This window comes from Cervus canadensis, chromosome X (assembly GCF_019320065.1).
Source record: "Cervus canadensis isolate Bull #8, Minnesota chromosome X, ASM1932006v1, whole genome shotgun sequence".
NCBI classification, from domain to species: Eukaryota; Metazoa; Chordata; class Mammalia; order Artiodactyla; family Cervidae; genus Cervus; species Cervus canadensis.
Window position 1 is genome coordinate 99,946,683 of NC_057419.1, and position 18,936 is coordinate 99,965,618.

At 41.1% G+C, this 18,936-nt stretch overlaps 1 protein-coding gene and 1 pseudogene across 2 annotated transcripts in view; both read left to right on the forward strand.

Annotated features, from left to right (window-relative positions):
• GABRA3 (gamma-aminobutyric acid type A receptor subunit alpha3) overlaps positions 1–18,936 on the forward strand; it is a 227,926-nt gene that overhangs the window by 22,529 nt on the left and 186,461 nt on the right. The window contains exon 1 of one of the 2 annotated variants that reach the window (XM_043459918.1): positions 11,489–11,816. The exons of the other annotated variant lie outside the window; for it this stretch is intronic. Coding sequence (XP_043315853.1) covers positions 11,660–11,816 — 157 coding nt within the window. The 5' untranslated portion in view covers positions 11,489–11,659. Of the gene's footprint in view, positions 1–11,488; positions 11,817–18,936 lie in introns of those variants that run through there. 2 annotated transcript variants of the gene reach the window in all.
• Positions 7,467–8,360, forward strand: LOC122435673 (annotated as a pseudogene).

The following is an 18,936-nucleotide window of genomic DNA, read 5'->3' on the forward strand; positions in this document are numbered from 1 at the left end:
ATAGCTTTCTTATCCATTTGCCTGCTGGTGGACCATCTGGTACTTCCATGTCCTGGCCATTTATAAACAGTGCTCTGAATGAACATTGGGGTACACTAATCTCTTTCAGATCTGGTTTCCCTCAGTGTGTATGCCCAGAAGTGGTATTGCTGGGTCATATGGCAGTTCTATTTCCAGTTTTTTAAGGAATCTCCACACTGTTTTCCATAGTGGCTGTACTAGTTTGCATTCCCACCAACAGTGTAAGAGGGTTCCCTTTTCTCCACACCCTCTCCAGCATTTATTGCTTGTAGATTTTGGATAGCAGCCATCCTGACTGGCGTGTAATGGTACCTCATTGTGGTTTTGATTTGCATTTCTCTGATAATGAGTGATGTTGAGCATCTTTTCATGTGTTTGTTAGCCATCTGTATGTCTTCTTTGGAGAAATGTCTGTTTAGTTCTTTGGCCCATTTTTTGATTGGGTCTTTTATTTTTCTGAAATTGAACTGCAGGATCTGCTTATATATTTTTGAGATTAATTATTTGTCTGTTGCTTTTTTTGCTATTATTTTCCCCCATTCTGAAGTCTGTCTTTTCACTTTGCTTATAGTTTACTTGTTGTGCAGGAAGCTTTTAAGTTTAATTAGGTCCATTTGTTTATTTTTGCTTTTATTTCCAATATTCCGGGAGGCGGGTCATAGAAGATCCTGCTGTGATTCATGTCGGAGAGTGTTTTGCCTATGTTCTCCTCTAGGAGTTTTATAGTTTCTGGTCTTACATTTAGATCCCTAATCTATTTTGAGTTTATTTTTGTGTATGGTGTTAGAAAGTGTTCTAGTTTCATTCTTTAACAAGTGGTTGACCAGTTTTCCCAGCACCACTTGTTAAAGAGGTTGTCTTTTTTCCATTGTATATCCTTGGCCACTTTAATTTTGATAAATCTCAGGGTGGGTCTGTTTGGGTTCATCTTGTTGGGACCTTTGTACTTCCTATTCCTGATATCTGTTTCATTTAGGTTTGGGAAGTTTTGGCCAGCCATAATTTTCTTCAAATATTTTTAATTCCCTTTTCCTCTTCTTTACCTCCTGGTATCAGTACTAGTCCCTCATCCTGCTTGGCAGCAAGTTCAGCCCATGCACATTCCTTTAGGCAAATTCCCAGGCCCTTGCACCTCCTATACGTGGGTAACTACCAGCCAGTGAAGGAGGTTCCCAAAGGTGAGCTAATCTCTTTCCTCATTCTTTGGCTTTTTTAAGGGGTGCAGGTCTCATCTTCATTTTCTTCATTTCCTTTTTTTTTTCTCCTTTAGTCCTGCCTGGTTATGTGAGGTTCTTTCTTGCAGCTTTAGTTGCATGAGATCTTCTGCCCACTTTCAGTTGGTATTCTGTGAGAACTGTTCCAGATTTAGATGTATTTTTGATGTACTTGTGGGGGAGGGGAACTCTATGTTCTTCTACTCTGCCATCTTGAACTCCTCCCTGACAATTTTTCAACATTTATTGTTAGTATACATAAATATAGTTCATTTTTATATATTGACTTTGTATCATGTGACCTTAAAAGACTCAATTATTCTAGTAGCTTTTTTTTTTTTTTAAGAATTTTGGGATTTTCTATGTAGACGATTATGTTATCTAGGAATAATGACAGTTTTATTTCCTCTTTTTCTAATTTGTATACATTTTCTTATTTTGTTTTGTTTTTTGCTGTATTTGAACTGGATAGGACCTCTAGTAGAATGTTGAATTGAAGCAGTCAGAGCAGATCTCCTTGCCTTGCTCCTGATTTTATTGGGGGAAATATTCAGCCATTTACCATGGCTGTGAAGTCAGTTTTAGATTTTTCTTACATGCCATTTATAAATTTGAGATCAATAGTTTGCTAATGGATTTTATGATGAATATATGCTGGATTTTTTCAAATGGCTTTTCTGTATTGATTGAAGTAATCATTTAAAGTTTGTTGATATGGTGAAAAGTGAAATTGGTAGTCACTCAGTTGTATACAACTCTTTGCAACCCCATGGACTGTAACCCACCAGGCTCCTCTGTCCATGGGGTTTCCCAGGTAAGAATACTAGAGTGTGCTACCATTTCCTTCTCCAGGGGATATTCCCAACCGAGGAATCGAACCCAAGTATCCTGCATAGCAAGTAGATTCTTTACTGTCTGGGCCACCAGGGAAGCCCCGAGTGTTAGTTTTCTATTGCTGAATTATAAATTACCAAATACTTAATGGGTCAAAACAACACAAATTTATCTTCTTACAATTCTGGAAATTTTCCTGGGCTAAAATCAAGGTGTTTGCAAGGCTGTGTTCCATTCTGGAGAGTCTGGGAGAGTATTAATTTCCTTGCATTTTCCAGCTTCTGGAGGCCACTACATTCCTTGGTTCATGGCCCCTTCCTTCCTCTTAAAATCAGCAATGTCTTTTTTACATTGTATTACTCTGACCCTGACTCTTCTGCCTCCTGCTTCTACTTTTAAGAACCCTTGTGATTATATTGGACCCACCCGGATAATCTACCTATTTTAAAGACAGCTAATTAGCAACCTTAATTCCATCTGCTACCTTAATCCCACTTTGCTATGTAACCTAACACAGTCACAGGATGCACACATTTTTGTTTTGTTTTCCTTGGAATTATTATAATTTAAAAATATGCTTATTTGCCGTGTTATCACCACCAATCCAAGTTCACACTGTCAGTTGTCTACATTTCTTCTCAGTAATTCAGACATATATGATGTGGGTATGCTAAGTCACTTCAGTTGTGTCCAACTCTTAGTGACCCTATGGATAGTAGCCTGCCAGACTCTTCTGTCAATGGGATTCTCCAGGCAAGAATACTGGAGTGGGTTGCCATGCCCTTCTTTAGGGGATCTTCCCCACCCAGGAGTCGAACCCACATCTCTTATGTCTCCTGCATTGGCAGGTGGGTTCTTTACCACTAGCACCACTACTTTATTTTTATTATCGTCTTTAAATTGCTCCTTGACTTTTCTGTCCTACTACAGTCTAACTGGTTTCTCACTTGGCTTTGTTCACAACTGTCATCCTGGAATAATTTATTTCCCTCAGAAGGTTGTTCTACTCTCTTGTAGCTTCCAAAATCGCTGTTAAGAAGTATGAATCCATGCTGATTGCTGAACATGTATACTTTGTATCTCTTTCTCATATTCTTTCATCTCTAGTGTTCTGATGATGCTGTGTCTTCTTGTGGATCTATTTTCATCGACTGTGCTGAGGACTCCATTTGCTCTTCCATTCTGAGATTTTCTTTTTGAATTATTGTATTGGTGAAGTACTTCTTGCCACCCCCTCCCCCATCTCTATCTCTGTCTCTCCTTCCCTGCTACAATTTAAATGTTGGCTTTTCAAAGCTGGTTTTTATAATTTCTTAACATTTTTTTGTCTTCTATCTTCTTGTCTAATGTCTGTATTTCAGAAGATATCTTCAACATTATCAACCAGTCCCTCTATTGAGTGTTTTATTTCCTCTATCATGATTTTAATTTCTAATGTTTTTTAAGTCTATTCTTTGAATTTTCTTTTCTTACAGATACTTGTTCTTTCTTTTTCCTGAATGCAAAATCTTATCTGCTCTATCCAGTGATATTAATGACATAATTTTTGTGCCTTTTATCTTTAGAGTCTTTTCTCTTGAAACTTATTTTCATTTAAAACAGCTTTTTATTTTGTATTGAGATGTAGTTGATTAACAGTATTGTGGCAGTTTCAGGTGTGAAGCAAAGGGTTTCAGCCATGCATAATATGTACTCATTCTCTCCCAAATTCCCCTCCCATCAAGCCTGCCACATAACAGAGCAGAGTTTCCTGTGCTATACTATAGGCCCTTCTTGGTTGAAATTAATGTTTAAAAATATTTGTTTTGTTGTTTATATTTTATGTCAGAGGCTTTCTTCATGGGTCTTCTGTTCCTTGATTGTTTCCTTCTATTTGAAAACTGACTGGGGAATGCTAAGTGAGGAGGTTTAGTATCTGCTGAGGTTGTTTTGTTGAGAATTATGATGTCAAATTTTTCTGTCTTTTCTCTTCTACTGAGAAGATTCAACAGAAATTGATATTCTAAATGTCTTCCTTCAGTTCAGTTCAGTTCAGTTGCTCAGTCGTGTCTGACTCTTTGCGACCCCATGGACTGCAGCACGCCAGGCTTCCCTGTCCATCACCAACTCCCAGAACCTACTCAAACTCATGTCCATCATGTCAGTGATGCTATCCAACCATCTCATCCTTTGTCATCCCCTTCTCCTCTTGCCTTCAATCTTTCCCAGCATCAGGCTCTTTTCCAATGAATCAGCTCTTTGCATCAGGTGGCCAAAGTATTGGAGTTTCAGTTTCAACATCAGTCCTTCCAATGAACACCCAGGACTAATCTCCTTTAGGATTGACTGGTTGGATCTCCTTGCAGTCCAAGGGATTTTCAAGAGTATTCTCCAACACCACAGTTCAAAAGCATCAATTCTTCAGCGCTCAGCTTTCTTTATAGTCCAACTCTCACATCCACACATGACTACTGGAAAACCCATAGCTTTGACTAGATGGACCTTTGTTGGTAAAATAATGTCTCTGCTTTTTAATATGCTGTCTAGGTTGATCAAAGCTTTTCTTCCAAGGAGCAAGTATCTTTTAATTTCATGGCTGCAGTCACCATCTTCCTTGGAAGATACAAATCTAATTTCTTATATTCTGGATAGCACATAAGGTTGAAGGTGTCTTGTGAAATGTTGTTTTTTTTTTGTCATATCTCCCTGTATCTTTGTCTTTGTTGGTTTGTGAATTAAAATTAATCCTTTTACTCCCACTGTTAAGGCCTCAGAACAAAGCAAGAGCAAATGCTTATGTTTGGCTATTTTAATTGGAAGAACTCTTAGTATTTAAAAAAATATTATAGTTTATAAGTTCTTGTGTATTTCTGTATAGTTATTTCTTAATGGTTATTTTTTTTTTCCTTTCAAAGTCAGTAGGTGGTAAACTCTTTTAGTTTAGTATGCATGCTAGTGGCTTTCTTGTGCCACCACTATTATACAATGGTTTAAATTTGTATAAGATTTTATTTATTTACTTATTTATTTGCAATCATCATTATTCTATACTCAACACTTTCTACCTCCGGAATCATGCCATTAGTCTTGGCTGGAGTTTCTAAGTCTGTTCTCTAGGTCTTTTGACTTCCCTTTTATTGTATCAATTTCTTTTGTCTCTCGGTGTTTCATTCTGAGTCTGTTTCTCAAATTTTTTCTTTGGCCATACCCAGTCGAGAGCTTATGCTGTCTTTTGAGCTTTTATTTCAGAGTTTACAGTCTTGATTTACAAGATTTCTTTTTTTTTTTAATGTCTACCATTTTTGATTCACAACTTTTTAATAAACTGTTTTTCTTGCTTTTCATAACCTTAATCCTTCAGTTCTTTGTGGATGCTAGGCATTTATTTTCAAGTCTTTTTTCAAATTACATTATTTCTCTGAGACTATAACCTCATATTTGTTGAATTTCTTTACTGTTTTTTCGAGATTGCTTTTGTAGTGTTAGAATTTTAACTTGTTACAAGTTTACCATAAATAGGGAAAATCATAGTTATTCTGTCTGCTTTTCTTATTCCTTTTAATTCTTGCTGGATTATGTTTTATTTGCTCAGTCCCCAGTTCAGGACCAGTTCTTATGTTGGCAGATTGACCTATTGTTCCATGAAGATATCAAAGGTCTAATTTTCGAGCCAGTGGGTGGTGTGATGCAAGTCTTGGTTTGATTGCTATTTCTACTACTTCCTACCACTTTGGCAATACCCTAGTTGCCAAGCTGAGCTGCTACAGTCATCATAGCATATTAAAAGTCACTATGCATAGACAGGAAATGCCTTCCTCACCTCATGATTTCCTGTCATGACCAAACTTCACTATACTGCCATACATTCAATACTATTGGTTTATGTTACCCCCATAGGAGTTGAACTCCTGGATGCCTCTGTGTGTTTCTAGTAGGTAAGTGACTTTAGTCTCCTCTGTTGCTAAGTTTCTTTTTTTTTGTTTCAGCTCTATGATCATGTTCCTCTTTTTCTTTATTTACTATTTTAAGCAATTATGGCTATGTTTTTATTTTAAAAGTATGTTTTGTGATTTAGCTGTCATTGCTATATTTTATGTTTAAAGCTTAGACAGGATGTTTTTCCCATGTGAACCTACATTGCTAACTTTATATGATGATCCCTTGGAATTTTTAGATGGCTTGTTGTTCAGTCACCACATCGTGGCTGAGTTTTTGTGACCTCATGGACTGCAGCATTCCAGGTGTCCCTATCTTCCCTTCACTATCTCCTGGAGTTTGCTCAAATTTATTTCCATTTAGATGTCTACTAATTTCCCCCCCCAAAAAAATAACTACTCACTGTTTGAGACCATGGTTATAAAGAGTTCTCACTGATTAGTTTTCCATCCTTAATCTGTAATCATAGATTCTAACATTCATATATCAGTATATGGGTATCACTTTCAGTTGTGAAGCAATGGAGGCATGGATCCACTCAGGTTGGGTGAGGCAAGCAGATATTTTTGACTGTGAAGGCAGGAACATTGTACTTGCCTAAAACTGGGGCCCCAGACTGATAGTAAAGAAATTTCTGTAGGACAGGTGGGCAGCAATGGTTGCCTCAGCAGGAGAGATTTTTGTGAAGCTAGGTGGAAGACAGACTAGGAATGTGAAAAAAGTCAGTCACCAGGTTCATGCTGGGAGAATGACAATCCTTGTCTTGTTCCTGATCTTAGAGGAAACGCCTTCAGTTTTTCACCATTGTATATGATGTTTGCTGGTTGGTCATATATGGACTTTATTATGTTGAGGTATGTTCCTTCTTTGCTGGCTTTCTGGAGAGTTCTTATCATAAATGGATGTTGAATTTTATCAAAAGCTTTCTCTGTGTCTATTGAGGGCAGTTGGTAAAAAATCTGCCTGAAATGCAGGAGACCCCGGCTTGATTCCTGGGTTGGGAAGATCCCTTGGAGAAGGGATAGGTTACCCACTCCAATATTCTTGAGCTTCCCTTGTGGCTCAGCTGGCAAAGAATCCACCTGCCATGCAGGATACCTGGGTTGGGAAGATCCCCTGGAGAAGGGAAAGGCTACCCACTCTAGTATTCTGGCCTGGAGAATTCCATGGACTGTATAGTCCATGGGGTTGCAAAGAGTTGGACACGACTGAGCACCTTTCACATTGAGGGCAGACTTGCTGACCCACCCCACACTCACAACTGGCTAGGAGCATATCTAGCAGCCACGGGAGGAGACTGCACTGTAAAAAACCCAAAGAACATCAGAAGTGACACATCAGAGCTCACGGACTTATAGGCTCCAGCTGACGCCAATTCCATGTCGGCCCTGACAGATGTCTAGGTAACATCATTTAGCTGAACCAGACCTGGTGAGGCTGCTGTGGTGAGGGCCATACCCTGGGTGCTTCCAGAGCAGCCAAATGAGCAGCCCTGGCAGCAGGGCTAGAGTGGCCATCTCTAGAGTGAAACAAGACGGGGACCCATTGGGATCCACCGAGCATCATATCCATGTCTGGAGTGAACAAAGGCGGACCCAGCAGAATCTGCCTGGCATCACTGGCTGTGCACTGTTGCATCTGGAGTGACCCGAGGGGGTCCATTGGCATCTCCTGGGCATTAGCCCTGGTGTGGTGGAGTGTAAGCTACTCTAAAAGTGAACCTAGGTGGTGGATCCATCCACAATCCAGCTGGGCATCACCTGTGCCCAGCAGGTGGTGGCAGTAGGAACCGGCCAGTGCCCTATAGCAGGCCAAAACAATTTCCTGACAAATGGCAACATGACCTTTTGGACAGAGGTTTGAAGGTGGTGCTGGTGTGCATGCTGGTGAATTGCTGGTGTCAAATCGGGACATTTAACACCAGCAAATGTGGACATTTGACACCACCAGATTTTGGAGTGTCCTACTGCTAATACTCAAAAACCCTTTGCTGAATTTGGAATTCTAAAGAAGGCGGCTGTGCCATACCACCCATCGGTTACAGTTTCCGAATAGCTGAAGTGCCCTCTGAGTGGAATGCAGATCCACTAAAAGCTATGAAACTGTACAGTGGTGTCCCGTTGGATGGCTGCCCCAGGAACATTCAGCTTGTTGCCTCACAGATTGGCATGAAGCACAGATATGTGCAGAGTGTAAATTAGATGGATAACTAGAAACTGTGCTTTGAGAGGTTTCAGTGGCAGTAGTGGCACCGGTGTTGCTGAATCCAAGCTCTTACTGGTCACCATCACACAAGACAATAAATTGAGAGAAGAGCTGTTAGGGGAAGGAAGAGCTACCTTATTTCAAAAGCCAGCAGACCAGGAAGATGGTTGACTAGTATCCCAAAGAACCATCCTGTGGGGGCTTGGGTGCTTTTTTTTTTTTTTTAAATAAATCAAAGAGGGAGAGGTGAAGTGGTAAAGTAGGAAAGATGATGAGTTGTTGCAAATATTTCTTAGTTCCAGCTAGACTCCAGGGAGGATGTGTTCATTTCTCCTTTTTTGTAGTCATTCACCAGTGTGCCTTGTCAGGATATTTCCTGTGAGCTTAAACAAAGGTATTTTAACTTAACACTCAGGCACGGGAGGCAGAGTTGTTGGAGATGAGCCATTATGTATACTTTAAGCTACAGGCAATATCCTTTTAGTGATTAACTTGTAGTGAAAGCAGTAAAACACAAAGGTTAAAGTAGAAGAAATGGATCCACTACAGAGTCAGACCTGGGGTAGAGGCAGATGCATTGTCGGGAATTCAAAGCAGCAATTTTCTATAGAGGAGTTGGATGCTCAGCTGGACACGTAAAATTCAAGAATGGACACCAGTTAATGAAACCGGCAAATCTGGGTGTGGTCCAGGACCCAGATGTCTCAGTAATGCTCCCTGGTGGGAGGGGGTGACAGACTGGGGCTATGTGGCCAATGATGGATTTATTTCTTTTATATTTCAAAATAGGGTTTAAAATTCATGTGAAGTCTTCTTTTTCTGTACTTTTCTTTAATTCTGAAACAGACTTGTTTTGTACCGATTTATTTTTGGAGTAAATTTTTCTGGTTGCTGTTGTGGCAAAGGTGGTATTTTCACCTTTGCCATAATAGAATATACACTCAGTCGCTGCAGTCGTGTCCAACTCTTTTGTGACCCCATGGACTGTAGCCCGCCAGCCTCCTCTGTCTGTGGGACTTTCCAGGCAAGAATACTGGAGTAGGTTGCCATTTCCGCCTCCAGAGGATCTTCCTGACCCAGGGATTGAAGTGTCTCCTGCATTGGCAGGCAGATTCTTTACCACTGCACAAACCTGGGAGGTCCATAATACAATATAAATGTATGTAATTAAATTAACAATACATTAAAGGATCATACACCATGATCAAGTGGGATTTATCCCAGGGTTGCAAAGAGTTCAGAATAACTGAAAACGCCCAACATGGAGTCAGAAACAAACACTTGAATGGCACCCAGCAGAGGGCAATATGGAGAACAAGAAAATAAAAGGGAGAGGAGAGTATTGGCTTCAGATTTAAACTGATGGAGACATGGGAGTGACGCCTGAGCTGGGATCAGGGTCAGCCCAAATGTTGCTGAGGGCCCAGAGGTGATCGCCCTGGGCAGAGATGAAGAGCAGGTGGGTGATGTGCCCATGAACATGTGAACCACACACAATGCCGTTAAATCCAAGAGAAGAACCCCTTTGCTTGATGTGATCATGCTATCTGGACTAGTAGCCTGTGAGCCTGAGGGTGAAGAGGCTGATGCAGAATGCCTTGAAACAGACCATGAGACCTTCATGAAAAGCAGTCCTACAGAGCAAAAATGAATGATTAAGTGATTAAAACAAGAGTTAAGATTAGAAGAAGCAAAACTCATTTTATTGAAAAAGTTATAGCAGAGTAAAATATAAAAGGAAACCAAGAACCAAACAGATATTTCTGCAAAGAACACATGCAGATGGCTAATAAACACACGAAAAGATGCTCAACATCACTCATTATCAGAGAAATGCAATTCAAAACCACAGTGAGGTACCATTTCATGCTGTCCAGTCAGAATGCCTGCCATTAAAAACTCTACAAACAATAAAGGCTGGAGAGGGTGTGGAGAAAAGGGAACCCTCTTACACTGTTGGTGAGAATGCAGACTGGTATAGCCACTATGGAGAACAGTGTGGAGATTCCTTAAAATACTGGAAATAGAACTGCCATACTGCCCAGCGATCCCACTGCTGGGCATACACACTGAGGAAGCCAGAATTGAAAGAGACACATGTACTCCAATGTTCATTGCAGCACTGTTTAAAATAGTTAGGACATGGAAGCAACCTAGATATCCATCGGCAGACAAATGGATAAGGAAGTTGTGGTACATATACACAATGGAATATTACTCAGCTATTAAAAAGAACACATTTGAGTCAGCTCTAATGAGCTGGATGAACCTGGAGCCTATCACACAGAGTGAAGTAAGTCAGAAAGAGAAACACCAATACAGTATATTAACGCATATATATGGAATTTAGAAAGACGGTAACAATGACCCTATATGTAAGACAGCAAAAGAGACACAGATATAAAGAACAGACTTTTGGACTCTGTGGGAGAAGGCGAGGGTGGCATGATTTGAGAGAATAGCATTGAAACATGTTTATTATCGTATGTGAAATAGATCGCCAGTCTAGGTTTCATGCATGAGACAGGGCAATCAGGGACATTGCACTGGGACAACCCTGAGGGATGGGATGGGGAGGGAGGTGGGAGGGGGGTTTCAGGATGGGGGAACACAAGTGCACCTGTGCCTGATTCATGTTGATGTATGGCAAAAACCACCACAATATTGTAATTAGCCTTCAATTAAAATAAATAAATTAATTAAAATAAAATGTTTACAAATATGGGGGAAAAAAAGGAAACCAGAATCCCAGAGGCTCCACTGAGAGTTCCCTGACTACCCCTCCCCTACTTGTACAGGGCACCCAGATCATTCTTTCTGGCAAGCCATTGCTTCAGACCTCTTTGATTCAGATGCTGTGGTCGTGACAACCCAAGACCCCTGGGTCCACTGTGGGCACAGACGTCCTTGTAGTTAGGTCCATAGGGCACCCTCTCGTTAGAAAGGTGACAGCAAACCCACAAGAAACAACATTCCAGGGTGGGCCACAGCGAGTCCTTGCTGGCTCCCCAGGCATCCGTGCCCATTCAGGGACAGAGGATCCAGCAGGGCCTCTCTGTGTCTCCAACGTCCCCAACGCTAGTCTGCTTGTCAATATCCTATAGCCCTGCTCACCATCCCTGTACAACAGCCACCTCTGCAGGGGCCAACTGCACCCCCATCAGCGTACCTCCGTGGTCACGTCTGCTGATTTTGCAGTCAGCCGGCAGGTGGCAGCCAAGCTTGCATGGGAGTAACCGCTGCTTTAAGTCCCTCCTCCCACCCCCAACGCCTCCCCCGCAACGAACGTCCTGCCCAGCGTGGCCAACAACGAATCCATCTAGGTGGCTGGCCTTGAGGAGGTGGTGCCGAACCTGCTGCAGACGCAAGCGGGCAGGTTGTGGTGCTGTCCTGGCTGCCCTTTTTACGTGAACACTCCAAAATGGACTTCTCGTGCCGCTGGTGGGAGGAGAAGGGCGGCGCCATCATGTATGAGGACTGCATGGCGTCCAACCAGAAGAAGGCACTCAACTTGGAGCAGCACCCGAAGACCACCTTCCGTAAAGCCATCTGTATTGTTTCGCCCTGATTCGTTTCTTCAGGGGTCCCCAGCCTCCAGGCTATGGACAGGCACCTATTCCTGGCAAGGTAGGCACCGCGCTGCACAGCAGGAGGTGAGCAGCCAGGGGAAAGCTAAGCTTCTCCCCCTGCATTTACAGCCACACCCTTCTCTCTCCCCTGTCTCTCTAATTATAGCCTGAGCTCCGCCTTCTATCAGATCAGTGGGGACATAATAAATATAATGTGTAATGTGCTTTCTGCTTGAGTAATCCTACTCCCCTCCATGAAAAAAATTGTCTTGCATGAAACCAAGCCCTGGTGCCAAAAACGTCAGTGACCACTGCTTTTCAATCCATTTTTCTGTTTTGAGAAAGAAACTGTCTTGCTCTTCTGGAGTGGGTGTATCTATGCCATGTGTTTGCAAAAAGTATCTCATTGTCACAAGTGGCATTTTAGCTGCATTAATGCCCCAACAGAAAAAAGTAAATAGTATTAGAACTCAGTCTCCTCTCTACTGTGGAGTGATTTCCCTCTCCTTTCTGAATGCCTCTTCAGATATATCAATAAGTGGTATAGTCTCAGAAGCATTTGGGGATCCTGGGCCATAACCATGCTACAATGCTGCTAGTTATTTGCTGAGTGGCAGCTGGAAACTGAAATTGATGAATATAAAGATAACCTTCCTCTGTTTTTGCGTCCAGTCTCCAGATTTCCCATTTTTAGATACAGGGAGGTTGGCCAAACAGTGTGCATTGCATATTCTTGTTTGTAAGTCCTGCATCTTGGGGACAGACTCCAAATCTTCCAATCCTTCATCTGTCTGCCTGCAGCCCCAGGGACCTCTACTGAGAGTAGCTTTTTGGATGAGAGGCAGGACACCACAGTCGGCAAGGTGCATGTTTTTTAGTCTGAGTTCTGAGTTGGAAGGGTATATGAGTTAGTGAACTCTTAGAATACTTGTTGTTGTTCGTCAGTTGCTACATTGTGCTGACTGTGACCCCATGGACTGCAGCGTGCCAGGCCTCCCTTTCCTTCACTATCTCCCGGGGATGGCTCAAACTCATGTCCATTGAGTTGGTGATGCCATCCAACCATTTTGTCCTCTGTCTCTGCCTTCTCCTCCTGCCTTCTATCTTTCCCGGCATCAGGGTCTTTTCCAATGAGTCAGTTCTTCGCATAACATGGCCAAAGTTTTGCAGCTTCAGCTTCAGCATCAGTCCTTCCAAAAACTGTTCAGGGTTGGTTTCCTTTAGGATTGTCTGGCTTGATCTCCTTGCTATCTAAGTGACTTTCAAGAGTCTCCTCCAGCACCACAATTTGAAGGCATCAGTTCCTCAGTGTTCAGCCTTCTTTATGGTCCAACTCTTACATCCATACATGACTACTGGAAAAACCATAGCTTTGACTAGAAGGACCTTTGTTAGCAAAGTCTTTGCTGTCTAGGTTTATCATAGCTTTCCTTCCAAGGAGCAAGCATCTTTTAATTTCATGGCTGCAGTCACCATCTACAGTGATTTGGAGCCCAAGAAAATAAAGTCTGTCACTGCTTCCACTTTTTCCCCTTTTATTTACCATGAAATGATGGGACCAGATGCTATGATCTTAGTTTTTTGAATGTTGAGCTTCAAGTCAGGTTTTTCACTCTCTTCTTTCATCCTCCTCAAGAGATTCTTTAGTTTCTCTTCACTTTCTGCCATTAGAGTGGTATCATCTGCATATCTGAGGTTGTTGATATTTCTCCTGGCAATCTTCATTCTAGCTCATAATTCATCTAGCCCAGCATTTTGCATGATGTATTCTGCATATAAGTTAAATAAGCAGGGTGACAATATATAGCATCGTTGTAGACCTTTCCCAATTTTGAACGAGTCTGTTGTTCCATGTCTGGTTCTAACTGTTGCTTCTTGACTCACATTCAGGTTTGGCAGGAAACAGGTAAAGTGACCTGGTACTCCCATCTCCTTAAGAATTTTCCACAGTTTGTTGTGATCTGTACCATCAAAGGCTTTAGCATATTCAGTGAAGCAGAAGTAGGTGTTTTTCTGGAACTCCCTGACTTTCTCTGTGATCCCATGAATCTTGACAATTTGATCTCTGGTTCCTCTGCCTTTTCTAAACCCAGCTTGTACATCTGAAAGTTCTCAGTTCATGTATTGCTGAAACCTAGCATGAAGGATTTTGAGCATAACCTTGCTAGCATGTGAAATGAGCTCAAATGTATGGTAGTATGAATATTTTTTGGCATTGCTCCTCTTTGGGATTGGAATGAAAACTGACATTTTCCAAGGTTTAAACAAGGAAAGACATGATAAAATTTGCCTTTCCTAAGGTAATTCTGACAGCAGAGAATGAATTAGCTTTCAAGGAAGTCAAAAGTAGATATGGAGGGAGAATTCAGTGATAGAGAAATAGCATTGGGTCTCACTCCATGGCGGTTTCAGAGGGGATGAAGAAAAGTGAGTAGAGTAGAGAGATATTTAGAAGATAAAGGAGATCAGTCCTGGGTTGTCACTGGAAGGACTGATGTTGAAGCTGAAACTCCAATACTTTGGCCACCTGATGCGAAGAGCTGACTCATTTGAAAAGACCCTGCTGCTGGGAAAGATTGAGGGCAGGAGGAGAAGGGGACGACAGAGGATGAGATGGTTGGATGGCATCACCGACTCAATGGACATGAGTTTGGGTAAACTCCAGGTGTTGGTGATGGATAGAGAGGCCTGGCGTTCTGCAATCCATGGGGTTGCAGAGAGTCCATCACGACTGAGCGACTGAACTGAACTGAAGATCAGAGAGAACTGATCAAGAGGTAGGAAAGTATACCTCCCTCAGAGGGCCGTTATGCAGCTTAAATAATTTAATAAAAATACAGTGCTCAAAACAGTGCTTGATATGGACCACGTTTCTTTAGTTTTAAGAAACACATTTTCTCCTCATATTTTAGTATTTCTGAAATCAGGACAAATCTTACCTATCAGTGATGTACCATTATTTACTTGGCGGCACTTCTGTTTTCTTTGTGGTATGTAAAATATTGGTGTGTCAAAGTCAATGGCATCTTAGATTGAATGAAATATAGTAATGTTTGCTGCTAACAATATTGTTTATTATGATTACTAATATTCTGAAAAAATCTAGGAGGAGCTAAGCTCAGGCACATAAATATATAACAAATACAAAACTGCCTAAAATAAGGGATATAATGGAGTGACGGAGTTTACAGAGAAAGTACAATCAATGAACATATACTTACCAGTTGGGAAAAACTGACTTTCATTATGGGAGTGCTTCTTAGAAGTGAGATAGAATCCTGTCCATTCCTTTCCATTGCTTTCCTGTCCATTAGCTTTCCACAGGGCTTGGTACAGAGTAAAACTGAGTGTAAAAACATTATTTAAAAATTATAAAAAAGAGCTGAGTGTGAAAGTGGGAAGAGTTACTATAAAAGACTTGACTTCCTTTGGGAGTTAATCAGTTCACCTGTACTTGTGGACACACAGCAACCTAAGCAGTTTGATGTTAGAGTGCTTCTTGTAAAGATTGGATATCTCTTAATCCCAGAAGATTAACCCTGTCTTCCCTGCAGCTTCATTTACACACTAAGCATAAGTATAGTTTCTTAACAAGAATTTAATCCTCACAATCAGTGAAGTAACTGACTGTATGACCAATTTCACTTTGATGAAAATGTAAGGTCACACACAATTATTCTTATCAAATATGAACCTGCATCTGCATGACTCTAGAATCTTTCTCCTATACCATGCTAATCTTAAAATGCCAGTTCTTTAGTTAAGGGGTAAAATTTGATCTGGTTTTGAACAGCCTTAAAACTTTTCAATTACTCAACCGCTATTTTTTGGTTGCTTATATGCCAGGCATTATGTAGAGAGCAGGGGATGAAGGAATGAACTAAATAGAACAAGAATCTTGTTCTTATGGAATTTATAATCCAGTAGGAGAAGATAGAGGAGACATAAAAGAGGTGAGTTTGATCCCTGGGTCAGGAAGAGCCCCTGGAAGAGGGCATAGCAACCCATTCCAGTATTCTTGCCTGGAGAATCCCATGGACAGAAGAGCCTGGTGGGCTACAGTCCATAGGGTCACAAAGAGTTGGACATGACGGAAGTGACTTAGCACACATGCACGGGAGTAGATAGACTATGTGATATTAATTGCACAAATAAAATAATTGAAAATAATGAGAAGTAACAGGAAGGAAACACAAAATTCTTTGATATATGAAAACAGAGGAAACCTGATTAGATGGGACAACTCAAGCTAGCCTTTCTAAGAAGACGGCAAGATGGGGTGTAGAGTAGGAATACAGAGATTTTAATGCAGGTAGATCTCTAACTGGGGAAGTAAAATCAGAAACCAGGAGAGCAATTTAAAGGGCATTGTACTATACCGGAGAACCTGGCAATCACCACTTTAGCCAATTGATCAAACTTAACATCACAACATAAAAAATTATGTGTTCCCTGTTGTGATACATTAGAAAGGACACAAAATTGATTATGTGCTGTTCTTGCCAAAACCCCATAAACCTAGTATATTCATGAGAAAACATTAGACAAACTCAAACCGAGAAACATTCTACAAAATAACTGGTCTTTTTTTCTTCAAAAATGTCAATGTCATGAAAAATAAAGACAGTGTGGGAAATATTCCAGATTAAAGGAGAATAAAGAGATATGACAACTAAATATGAATATGATACTAGATTGGATCCTATACTGTGAAAATACCTATAAAGGACGTTATTGGGACAATTGGTGGATTTTGAATATGGACTCTATATTAGATAATAGCATTTTATCAATGATATATTTCTTCATTTTGATAATTCTGTGCAAGTTGTAATGTGTGTGTGTATGCATGTGCTCAGTCATGTCCGACTCTTTGCAACCCCATGGGCTCTAGCCCACCAGGCTCCTCTGTCCATGGGATTTTCCAGGCAAGAGTGCTGGAGTGGGCTGCCATTTCCTATTCCAAGGGATCTTCCTGACCCAGGGATCAAACCCGCATCTCCTGCATTAGTAGGCAGATTCTTTACCACTAGCGCCACCTGGGAAGCCCAATAAGTAGTAATATAAGAGTATGATATTGCTCTTTATGAAGCATGCAATGAAATATTTATAGATATAGAGGTCAGTTCAGTTCAGTTGCTCAGTCGTGTCCGACTCTTTGTGACTCCATGGACTGCAGCATGCCAGGCCTCCCTGTCCAACCAACTCCCAGAGTTTACCCAAATTCATGTCCATTGAGCCTGTGATGCCATGCAACCATCTTGTCTTCTGTCGTCTCCTTCTTTTCCCACCTTCAGTCTTTCCCAACATCAGGATCTTTTCAAATGAGTCAGTTCTTCGCATCAGGTGGTCAAAGTATTGGAGTTGCAGCTTCAACATCAGTCCTTCCAATGAACACTCAGGACTGATCTCCTTTAAGATGGACTGGTTGGGTTTTGCAGTCCAGGGGACTCTCAAGAGTCTTTTCCAACACCACAGTTCAAAAGCATCAGTTCTTCGGCACTCAGCTTTCTTTATAGTCCAACTCTCACATCGATACATGACTACTGGAAAAACCATAGTCTTGACTAGAGACCTTTGTTGGCAAAGTAATGTCTCTGCTTTTTAATATGCTGTCTAGGTTGGTTGTAACTTTCCTGCCAAGGAGCATGTCTTTTAATTTCATGGCTGCAGTCACCCTCTACAGTGATTTTGGAGCCCCAAAAAATAAAGTCTGTCACTGTTTCCACTGTTTCCCCATCTATTTGCCATGAAGTGATTGGACTGGATACCATGATCTTAGTTTTTTTTTTTTTTTCCATTTATTTTTATTAGTTGGAGGCTAATTACTTTACAATATTGTAGTGGTTTTTGCCATACATTGACATGAATCAGCCATGGATTTACATGTGTTCCCCATCCTTAACCCCGCTCCCACCTCCCTCCCCATCCCATCCCTCTGGGTCTTCCCAGTGCACCAGCCCTGAGCACTTGTCTCATGCATCCAACCTGGACTGGCGATCTGTTTCACACTTGATAATATACATGTTTCAGATCTATTCTCTCAGATCATCCCACCCTCGCCTTCTCCCATAGAGTCCAGAAGTCTGTTCTATATATCTGTGTCTCTTTTTCTGTCTTGCATATAGGGTTATCATTACCATCTTTCTAAATTCCAAATATATGCGTTAGTATACTGTATTGGTGTTTATCTTTCTGGCTTACTTCACTCTGTATAATAGGCTTCAGTTTTATCCATATCATTAGTTTTCTGAGTGTCGAGCTTTAAGCCAACTTTTTCACTCTCCTCTTTCACTTTCATCAAGAGGCTCTTTAATTCTTCTTCACTTTCTGCCATAAGGTTGGTGTCACCTGCATATCTGAGAGTATTGATATTTATCCCAGCAGTCTTGATTCCAGTGTGTGCTTCATCCAGCCCAGTGTTTCTCATGATGTACTCTGAGTATAAGTGACAATATACAGCCTTTCCCTGGGGCCAAACTATGGTGGAGGTAATGAAGATAATGGCGACCTCTTTCAAAAGGTCCCATGCATATATTGCTAGACTCAGTATCCCCAACCCTGCAGCAGGCCACCACTGATCCACGCCTCCACTGGAGAAAGGTATAGTGTGGCAAATGCTTACAATTGATGGCTCTGGATAACCAGTATGTTCTCTTCTTGGAAGTTATTGAAAATTTTAAGTTATTTCAAAGTAAAAAAGTAAAAACAAAGAAAACAGTTAAATAAAAGTGGAGTAGGGAGGTTGTGCTGGGGTAGTTTGTGATAGTGTTGTGGCAACAGCATGGGAGTGGAGCAATGGGAAGGTAGAATTGGACCCATCTGGGGCACCATTTAAAAGTAAAATGGGCAGAAATGGTTGATGGTGTAGATATCATAGATAATATGGAAGGAACTGAGTAATTGGTATTGAAAGAGGCAGTAATGGCGTAGAGTTCACATTTATAAAGTCATTTATGTGTTTTTCAACCATGGCCAAGTAACTGAACCTCTAAGTCTCAGTTTCTAATGTATAAATTGGGGATAATGCAATGTATTTGTGGAGATGTGACAAGATTAAAATTACATTGGCAAAGCATTTGTATGTTAGTATTCATTGAGTCTGGGGATGCTTCAAGGAAAAGCCTTCGACATTTTGCCATTAAGTGTGATATTTGCTGTAAATTTTTGTTGATTTA